Source organism: Pezoporus occidentalis, unplaced genomic scaffold, assembly GCF_034315485.1.
Source record: "Pezoporus occidentalis ecotype Australia unplaced genomic scaffold, CSIRO_AGI_Poc_V1 ctg57, whole genome shotgun sequence".
NCBI lineage: Eukaryota > Metazoa > Chordata > Aves > Psittaciformes > Psittacidae > Pezoporus > Pezoporus occidentalis.
The window spans coordinates 3,048,026-3,058,927 of NW_026915910.1; the positions used below are offsets into that span (position 1 = coordinate 3,048,026).

Sequence of the window (10,902 nt, forward strand, 5' to 3'; positions counted from 1 at the left end):
GAAAAAAAATGAGCAGGATGAAGAAAAAAAGAGAGTGAAAATATGAATCCTTGGTCTTTAATCAGACTGTCAGGCTGGTAGAATGATATTTTCTTACCTTAAATTGCTGTTTCTTAGCTGGTTTCCCTCTCCTACCAGAAAACAGTATTGGGTCTCACATAATATCAAACTCTGAATCTGGAAGTGATCAGGAAAGGTGGTTTGTATTTTTAAAGGAAAAATAAATCTCAGATTGTTTGTGTGAGACTGTGAATATTTATGTACTGTTCCCCCTTTTCCCTCATTGCATATTTCACCAAGTTCATTTGCGTGTGTTACAGGATAAATCTTACTGGAGGGCAGTGGAAGAAAGCAGTAAAAAGGAAAAGCATCAATCAGTGATCCAGGGTAGCAGCAGGAATCGTTGTTCATTTTTGTACATGGATCATTGTTGAACTTGCCCAGGCTTGACAATTAAGAAACTTGCGGTTCTGCTGAGGTCAGTCTCAGGTGGTTTCAGATGATGGCTACAAAAGTCATTATGTTGCTTGGCTTAGATGACTTCGAAGCCTTGTTGTCACTGTGCTTTCAGTGGTATTCACTTATGAAGAGGGCCACATGTATTTTACTTTGCCTTGGAGAAAATATTTTGTGACAAAATGTTTATTTGACAGAAAAATACCATGTGCGGTGTGAGTAACCTGAATTATTGGCAAATGTGGGTTGAATTTGGTGAAGAATGACTTGTTTTGAAAAGTGAAAGTATTTTCTCTTAAACCTTTTGAAACTAAAGGTTATTCATTTTTTTTTTCAATTTGGAAAAGATGTTAATTTTGAAGATTACCAACATTTTAAAAGTGATGTGAAAATTATGGAATGTCTAGGCATGATTTACTTAACCAACCATCCCAAAACATGGCTTTCTTTTTGTTTTCATGCTTGTTTGGAAATCTGATGTTATTTTTCTTTAAACTACTTTGTTTGCTTTTAAACTTTGTTTAAAGAATGAACTAATCTTGCTCTTGTATAACATAAATCAAACAGTTTTTCATGTTCAGTTTGGCAAAGAAACAATTGTTCTTAATGCTCTTATTGTGCCCTCTGTGCTTTGCATCTCTTCTCATAATAACTATCAAGTAAAATTCTCATTCTGCAATGGTTCCACTCAGACACATAAAACAGGAGTCATCTCACCTAATTTTAGCTATATTAAATTTAGGTAGCCAGTCTGCCTGTTCTCAAAAGAGAGAGGTTCCTCTGGTGGTAATTCAGCTTTTCCTAGGCTACTATTTTAGGATGGAATGATTTGCCTTCCAGTGGCTCCTTCAGGCCACAGAGTTTGGCATTTATGTGCTTTGTCTGTTTTGCTATTTCACTTCATCCCAGCATTGAACAAGGAAGGAAATATTTGGAGTTCAAGGAAGGGGAAGAAGAGTCCTTGTCTGACCTCTGCAAATGCTGTGGGTGTGGGCAGCCTGAATCAGTTTTACTTTTTCCAAACAGTTTTTCTTTTACTACTTTCTAGTTACTTTCCACTTTAATTCAGCCTTATTTGACCCACAGAAAGTAGAGATGGAAATGGCCAGTGATGATGGGAGTTTTATGGCCAGTATTATTTTGGAGGTCAGATTAACTGGTAATAGTAGTCCTTTTTGGCTTTAAAAGCTTCAGTAGAAATCCTAACTCCAAGGGAGTCAACAGCAAAACTTCCATGGGCTTTGGTACGATCAAAATTTCATCCTGAGTACCTAGTAATGAATCTTTGACATTTGCTCACCCTTTCCTTCCCCCCCCCCCCCCCTTGAAGTATTGCTCCATGCATTTACGTTTTCCCATGTTTGGTTCCACTGTGGTATAACTACTTCAAGACACAACAGCTTCTCTTCGTCCCCTGGAAATAGTTGCACAGGCTAATAGTTTAAGGAAGTTTTTGCTTGAAGAGTTGAGTAACAGAGCCAAAGTATGTTCTTGGTTGAACTGGAGTAAATACGGAATAGCTTGTTGACAATGTGGAGTTACTCCTCTTTTATGTCAGTGTAACTGAGAGCACAATTTTGCCAATTATTAACTTCTATTACATTATTTATATTTCTGTGCATGTCAAGATTTGTTAATGTCATTGTTCAACATCAAGTAACCTTTTGCTGAAAACAGAGCGTCATTGTGAATTAGGTATCATCAGCTAAATTGAACCTCACCCTGTGCATTTGACAGATGGTAATACATTCATTAAGTGTTCTGTGGTTGCTTTGAGGTTGGAAAGTGCTATTTTTCTGGCTTCTAACTCAGGATTCTTAACTAAAGTTGTATAAAGCATAGTTTTGAAGGGAGAAGGAAAATCACAAAGAGTTCGTGAGGGTTTTTTTTGTTAATACTGTTGTTTACTACTGGTAGGGTGACACATCAGGACTGTGATTGCTATAAATTGTCTTGGACTGCATAAATAGCCTAGAGTGGAGGATGAGACAGATGGTTCCACCGTGGATTTTGTATATACACAGCTAGAGCTTCTTAAAATTTGAAGTTACATTAAATATGTCACTGTGGAGGCAATACAATGCTTGTGCCTTTGTGCTTGGTGAATTCACTATCCAGGAAGATAGTTTCTAAGAGTTCAGACATTGCAGCAGTTGCATGGGTAAGCTAACAGCAGGGCTCCTCTTGCAGAATGGGTCACATTTGGGATCTTTATATTAATACTGAAAGTCTGCAGAGTGGGGAAGTAGAAATTCCAAAAGCAGCAGAGCCACATTCTCAGGCATAGTTCCATTCAGTGTTGTAATACCGAATCGTCCACCCTGACACTACCAAGACAATGCAAGTCTGAGATTAGACACTTCAGGAGAAGTTCTCCAAACAGCTGATTTAGGGGACACCTAAACCAAATGTAGAAGAGACTCCATTGACTACAGGAAGCTCATTTAATTTACTCACTTCACAGAAGGTTAATCCCACCCATTGATTTGCATTGGAGCCTCAGCTGTTACCAGTTTAAGTAGTTACTTAATGATGTTTCCAAGAGGATAAGTTGCCAAGGGAATTGGCTGTTTAAATGTTTCTGAAATTGCAGGATCTTGCTCATGGCCTTGTTGAACTTCATGAGGTACGCACTGGTGCACCTTTCAAGACTGTTGAGATCACTCTGGATGGCATCCCTTCCCTCCAGCATGTTGATTGCATCACACATCTTGGTGTCTTGGCAGACTTGATGAGGGTGTGCTCAATCCCACTGTTCATGTCACTGACAAAACCAATACTGATCCCTGAAGAATGCCACTCATCACTGCTCTCCATTTTATCAAGCTTTTAACCTCAACTCTTTGTGGTCACAAGGAGCACTTCTCCCAGTTTTTTTTCTAAGAAACTAAAAACTGTCCTTTTGATACCTCTCTGTTCGGGGAGGTCACTGGTGAATTCAAACGTAGGGTGAGTTCCTCAGTCATGCCAGCATTATACTTTTGAGTCTTTCTGAGATACGACACTTAGAAACCTCTTGCTTCAATATTTTTGAGACTCTTTTATTCATCCTCCTACCCTCAGTGGGCATTTCTCTGAGCACCTTCTCAACGAACATGACTTAAATCATATAGATAAATCTGAATCTGTCAGGGCACCTAGAAGGTAGGATTTGAAATATGGATGTTTGCATATGGATTTCAAAAAATGGCTTAAAAAACATTGACAGACTTTAAAAATCTGATCCTGTACCTGAACTCCATCTGAAATGGCAGGTTTAGGATCTTAATTCTCTTAGCTTTTAAAAATTCTGTCACTATTCAGTTGGAAGAAAGGCAGTTCTCCCTTCTTCACTACTCTTCAATTTTCATGGCTGTTATGAGAGATCTACTAGAATCAGAAGAGTTTTGATTAATTACATGGGGTCATTCATGTTACAAGTAGTGATTCAGTTCTTGACTATCAGGGTATGAGATGGCCCTGCCTGTAAGATGTCAACAGGATCCTGTGGGTTCCAGCAGTGCCTGTGAATTAGGTTACAGATGTGTTAAACTATGAACATATACTTATTTCTGGCTGAAAGTTGCTGTCTGCAAGTCCCAGGTATGAATCCAGATAGATGTTTTTCCCACTGTCACAAATAGGCTTTACTCCAGCTATTGTTTTTTTGCATCGGCCATGAAGCACTTTGATATATCAGTAAGAGCAAAAAAACCCCACCTATAAAGAAAAGTTACATAGATGCATCTCACCTGCTGCTCCTGTCTTTGTACACACACCTAACTGGCCTTATGGGCTAGCCCCAAACATCTAGCATAGTACTGATACTGGAAATATTGCAGAGAGGACTCAGACAACCAACAGTCCTACTGGGTGAAGGCGATACTGGAAAATGCTCAGTGCTAAGCCAGTTCTCTAAAGTCTGGATGAGCAAAATTGAATTAAATAACAGTAATTTGATTCCACTGTCTCTAAATGAATGCACTCTAAGAGGGCATAGTCTGAAGCTGACCAAGAGAAGGAGAACTATCTGTTCAACAGGTGTCATGGGTCAAACCATAGACTGCTGAATCTTTTGAGTGTTGCCACGTGGGGGTATATTACACACTATGAAATTATTACCCTTCAGTAGAAGTTGTGCAGCAGAGCACAGCTGGAGACAATTAAAGACACCACTGCCAGCATCTGACAGCAGAATGTCAGTGTCAAAATTCAATTTGGATTGATTAAATAAGGGATGGCAACACTTTTGTTTCATGGATGGCAGCACTTCAGTCGCTTTAGATGCTCTGCTTTCAGAAATAAAATTCTTTCCCTCCCTGCTATGTTTGTTGGGGTGTTTTCAGTTGGATTGCAGTCATTTCTCCAGTCAATCAATTAAGCCAGGATTTGCCACTGTGTCTAGGAGTCAGCCACAAAAGAGCTGGTATGGCTCCTGGTGCTTGGCCAAGAGGCTTCGGTGGGAGCAAAACATCAGGCAGCTTAATCTGACTTCCCCTGCTGGCACAAGGTTTTAATGGATGTTAAGGCAGCAAAGAAATCATGTTCTGTGATGTTCAGCTCCTCCTCTCTCAATGGCCCTATGCATGCCTCATTTCTCTCCATGCCAAAAGCACAGGGGTGGCTGACAGCAGAGCTACCTGTGCTATCAAGCTACTCTATGCTGGGTGATCCCTGAAGCCTTTTGAGGCTTGTGTGGTGCTCCATAAATATATTTACCTCCATAGGCCTTGTAGTGCTACACCACCTGAGTAACCTGAAGCATTGAGTAGTCTTCCCCAAGTTAAATGGCAGTACGTTACTCAGGGATATAACATTTTACAGGATTAGGCCTTAAATGCTGACTCCAGGCCAGATCTGCAGCAGGTATAAATTACTACAGGTAATTTTCACCAGCTGAAATACTGGCCCTAAGCCCATGAGTCATGTTGTTATTTTTTCACATTGTAAATTCTTGCTGTTTCTTATTTATATTGCTTTCTCGCTTTGGGGCACTTGTGAGGGGCAAGGACTCCCCTCTGCTTATCAACCTTCGAATAGAAATGCAGAAGACCCTTCTTACCCTGGAGTGTTTGACATTTAAATACCGTGCAAACATGGCCACAGTCATTCAGCTTTCTGTAAGTGCATTATTGCAATCAACTTTTTCTGTTATCCAGGCAGTAAAGTATAAGAACACAAATTCTGTGCCTGGGTTGGTACTTTTAAGTAAAAACTTTGTACTCTTCTTTATATTATGTCTAAGTGGCATTTAAAGACTGGAATTTGCTGGAGCCAGCAGCAGTGTGGGACATGGTCTTCAGTAAAAGGTCTAAAATATCCTCTCCATTGTGACACCCTGTTGGAGACATGTCAGAAAGAGAATTTGCACCTAAGTTGAACATGAAGTGGGGAAAATCTTAACAGTGGTTGAACATCTCACCTGTGTAGCGATGTATTTCATTATTGTTAAATATCAACAATATTATACAAATCTTACCTTTGTTTCAGTTGCAGTGTATCTTCCAACTCCTTAGCGCTCTGGTTAGCATCTTCAGAATTATTGCTATTGCCTTTAATTACTTGGGAAGAAATTTAAAACTTGCAAAACTACAGCTTCTTAGAACTGAAGTAATGCTGGGAAATTCTGTTTCATTACAGTCCTACCTAGCTGTTTAGAAATATAAAGTAACAGCGTACAGGCCTCCAGTTTACTGTGTGATGGCCTCAACAGACCAGAGGAATGCTGTAGGGTGTATGTGTTTTATTGGTGTATCATGCTGACAAGCTGTTCTTTCCTTCCATGAGCTCTTTGTGCTAGTCAGGAGAAGACGTGGCACAGTAGTTTCCTGTGTCCACTTTTTCCATTTTAGGATGAACTTTACCTTCAGGCAGACCTAGCTGGGCTACTTTGGAGTGCAAATTAACAACAAAAAGATGATTCTTATTTTTTTTCTAGATACTACCATAGCCATTGACAGTGGGTGTTTCTAAATAATTCTTACTTTGCCCTAATCACTTATTCATTTCTTTTTGACAAAGCCCTTGAAAAAGGTTTGGTGAAGGCTCTGAAGAAGCTGGATGACTATCTGAGAACCCCTCTGCCAGAGGAGATTGATGCAGACAGCACTGAAGAGGAGAAAGTGTCTAAACGCAAGTTTCTGGATGGAGATGACCTGACCCTTGCTGACTGCAATCTTCTGCCCAAGCTCCATGTTGTCAAGGTAAAAGATGTCATGTGATGGTCAAAGAAGCCTTATCTGACAATGAAGTGTCCTGCTCTGACAGCTGCCTGCTAAAGTATTTCAGCATAGATACCTTAAGTACCTTTGCTCCTCACTATTTCCTAAAGGTAATTTAAATAATGTATTAAATACATGAGGAAACTGTCCCATCACTAATTAGTGGCAAAGACAATATTAAGATCTAGGTATCTCATCTCTTTATTTTTACCCTGCTGCAAGTAACAGCAGTCTTTCATATTTATTAGTTTCCATTATTCTTAAGAGAGAAATCAGAACTTTAGTCAGTTCCCATCCATTTATAACTTAAGAGCAGCAGTCCATCTTTTTAGGGAATATTTGTTCCAGCTGATATTTCACACAGAGAAGTTAACAAATCAAAGTCACTGCTGAGGTCCAGGATTTAAGATGTACAATGGTCACTGGTATAGTGCAAACGGTGTACATCATCTTGACTTGTAAATGTTGCATTTACTTTATTTATAAGATGACATGTTTCTTTAGAATAAAGCAAGTACCTGGCAGGCCTTGGCAAGCAAATAAGCTAGGAATTAAAGACATGCGTCTAACTTGGCTCCATGAGCCAAAACATAAACTGAGCCTGGCAGCTGACTGCACACATGCAAAGGAGGTAAAAACAGTACAAAAGTGCATAAGTCACCAGGTAAGAAATGTGATAATATCCTCACAAATTTAGCTCTTTATTTGGCTTGTCTTCATTGGTAACATTGGAGTCAGACAGTGCAAAATGAATATGCGGCCCTTTACTGGTTCTTGTCCCCTTGGATGAAATGAAAGATGTTAAAAAAGAATTAAAATCTTTCTCAGACAAGCATAGCCATAGGATATTGCCTGAAAAACATTTTACAGATGGAAGAAAAGGGTAAATTAGTTTTTAATTTGATGGAAGATGTGTGCTGGAAATTATGAAAATCTTGACTTAAGTTGCCCAGTGGGTTTTATCTTCCCCATGTGTGTGTGAAGCATCACTGAAGGCAAGAATGCTTAATTAAATGCAGTTTAGGACAGGATTTGGACTTGCATATACCAAGTGAATCCTGCTAATAAAAAGAAATCACAGTCATTTCTAAGAGCATGACTGTCCTGAGAAATCTGAGATGGGAAAGAGCTCTACCATGTGCTTTAAAAATAAAGGGGAACTCTGTGGCACATATGTATGTAATTTATGCCCAGGAACAATTTTATACTGTCAGAAAAATTAGAGATTGGAAGCACTCATTAAATTAGCTAATCCATCCCTTCCTATCAGCAGTTCATTCTGTCACCGCAGGATTATTCTATATGGTATATTCTTACAGGAAAACTGAAATGTCCCAATCCAGGAAGCTACTTAACCCACCAGCGAGCTTTAAGCACAGATTAGTCCCATTGACTTCAATGGGACTATACAGGTGCTTAAAATTAAGCATGCACTTAACTATTTTCCTGAATAAGGGCCTGACTGTTTTTAGAAATCGAAAATTTCCCTTGATAGACAATTTCCTAGTCTGACAAGTCTTGAAATAACCATTTTCTCTCCCAGTTTGTTCTAATACGTCTGTTTCTAATGTCTGCTAAATCATCTTGGTTTCTCAATCATGGTACCCATATCACCCTGAATTTTTCTTTTGCATGAAGACAGATACAGCCTTCCAACAGCTGTAGGTGGTTACATCCTCTGACATCACTGGCCAGGCAAAATAAATTGCATATATTAAAAATACAGATACAGGATATATAAAATATAATGGTAAATATAAATGTTAAAATTAATATGAAAATATGTTAAATAAAATTGTTGCTAATACCTTTTTCTTAAACCTATCTTGCATTTTATGATTCAGCTTATCAGCTTTTTCTGATGTGGCATCTCAGCTTCAAGTAATGTACTGAAGACTGGTAAAAAACCCCCAAACCCAGTATGGTAAAATTAATGAACTTCAGATACCATAGAAGTCTTAATATGGTGACAGTAACCAAGCCATTGGTTTAGAGTGTCTTTAGGCCAAGTGGAATCCTTGCAAGATATGGGACAACAAACAGTCACTTTTCAGGCTTTTTTGTTTCTCAAGTCCCTGAGCCTCCAAACATTTCTGTCCTTTCCTATTTCTGGGGAGGGACTCTTCATTAGGGACTGTAGTGGTAGGGTTCAAACTTTGAGCAGGGGAAGTTTAGATTAGATATAAAGAAGAATTTCTTTACTGTAAGGGTGGTGAGGCACTGGAATGGGTTGCCCAGGGAAGCTGTGAATGCTCCATCCTTGAAGGTGCTCAAGGCTGGGTTGGACAGAGCCTTGAGTGATATGGTTTAGTGCCCATGGCAGGGGGGTTGAAACTTGATGATCTTCAGGTCCTTTCCAACCCTAACTATACTATGATTCTATGATTAATTATGTAATAAGAAAGAGTAAGAAGCTCTCTAAAAGAGAATCTGGAGATATACCACTAATAATTCACTTTTTTCTCTCTTTTATCTTTGTTTAGATTGTTGCAAAGAAATACCGCAACTTTGAGTTCCCAACAGAGATGACAGGGCTGTGGCGGTACCTGAAGAACGCGTATGCCAGGGATGAATTCACCAACACCTGTGCAGCTGACAAGGAAATTGAGCAAGCTTATGCAGACGTGGCCAAGCGGCTCAGCAAGTCCTAAGTGACCTCAGTGGTGGCTCATTATCCCCTTTTACAGACTCTTCTCCTTGTTGCCTTAAGATATACTTTGTTGTTATGCTATCTGGTTGGCATCCCTATGACTTCATCTGTTCAAGTGTATTGGTAAGGGACAAATCTGCTTCTCCCTTGAGAAAAGAGAAAGCAGCTCTAGTGTGGGATCATGGAGACCTTTTGAAATCTGAACCTGAGATCTTGCTCAACTAGTATTATTTGCAATCAGTATTTGAAATTAATCCACTTTAATAGTTCCTTTTTTCATGTTGGGGTATATCACCACCTGTGTTCTTTGGAGTTTTAAAAATAGGATATTAGCTGAATTTTCAAGAGTTAGGAACACATAGAACGGGTTCTTCTGTAGGCTATTTCAAGGACGTTTTTTTCCCTAGTGCTGTTGACATCCTTGAGGCAGGAGCAAAATCTGAGAGGGGTTGGGGGAAAAGGCGTATGACCCTAAAGGAGAAATGTTTTTAACAGTTATATTTAAAAAAAAAACAACTCTCAGACTACATATTCTGTTTTAGCAGGCCCAAGAGTTTATAGGGCATTTGTTTTTAACTTGGCACAAGAGGGGGAAACCTGAACAAGTATGTCAGACTTGCAGATGCTACTTTGCATAGAATTTACATGATATTGCTGGATCTGAATATTTAAACAAACAAGAATGAACAAGTAATTGGGTGGGCAGACCTTGGATCTGCAAGTTGGTAGTGACATGCAGACACAGTGATAATGGGGACAGCATATTGTCTCCAGTGACTATAGAGGAAATTGGCAAAGCTAACCAAACGATGCAGGGTATTGTCATCTTGACTGTGTGGTTGCCAGTTCCTTTATGACTGCTATCTTGGGAAACTTGGATAGGCAGTAGAAAGCTGTTGCTGCACATGAATTCCAGGTAGGGGGGGGCATTTTCCTCATGTTGGGCTCCAAATGGATCACTTTCAAACACTCATCATCTCACCCCAGAAGTTTGCTCTGAGACCCTCAGAGAGGGCAGGCTAAAACAGAGAGAGGCACACTTCCATCCAGAAATTCAACAAGTATGCTAGCCAAAATCCATTCATGATGCCTTAGTCCCATTCATCCAGGTTTGACCCATTCAGGTTACATGATTCTGAATTAGGATTATGTTCTAAAACCAATTATTTGTTCTATCTGTAGCATCTACATGACACAATCTGTTTTATGTGAGTGATTATTTGCACCTTACTTTAGCAAATTCATAATGACAGCTCTTTTGCATGAAACCCAGCTGCCCTGATATGTACAGCAGTGCACATGGCTCTTGATTTTCAGTTTGGGGAGATTTAGTGTTGTTTTCAGGGATAAAATAAGGCTAAGATGTAACCCAAGGTGGCTTCCCTTCTGATGAGATCTGCTAGAGCTGCACTGATTTGAAGGGAACCACAAACTTGTGAACTCTGACCGAGGGGAATCTCACAGCAGAGAGATTCTTGTTTGGCACCAAAAAGCTGGAGGACTGGAGACAGGATTGAAAGTCAGCCTTTGCCATGTGATGCTGATGACAATCTGAAGCCATCCTCTTGCTTTGGTGGGATTATTCCACTTTTCACA

The 10,902-nt window shown here is 39.6% G+C and overlaps 1 protein-coding gene across 3 annotated transcripts in view; it reads left to right on the top strand.

Moving 5' to 3' along the window:
• Window positions 1–10,679, top strand: part of CLIC5 (chloride intracellular channel 5) — an 81,240-nt gene extending 70,561 nt beyond the window's left edge. For all 3 annotated transcript variants that reach the window (XM_062638482.1, XM_062638479.1, XM_062638481.1), the window contains exons 5-6: window positions 6,457–6,638; window positions 9,140–10,679. In XM_062638482.1, coding sequence (XP_062494466.1) covers window positions 6,457–6,638; window positions 9,140–9,307 — 350 coding nt within the window. In that variant the 3' untranslated portion in view covers window positions 9,308–10,679. The remainder of the gene's footprint in view (window positions 1–6,456; window positions 6,639–9,139) is intronic.
• Window positions 10,680–10,902: the final 223 nt, after the last annotated feature.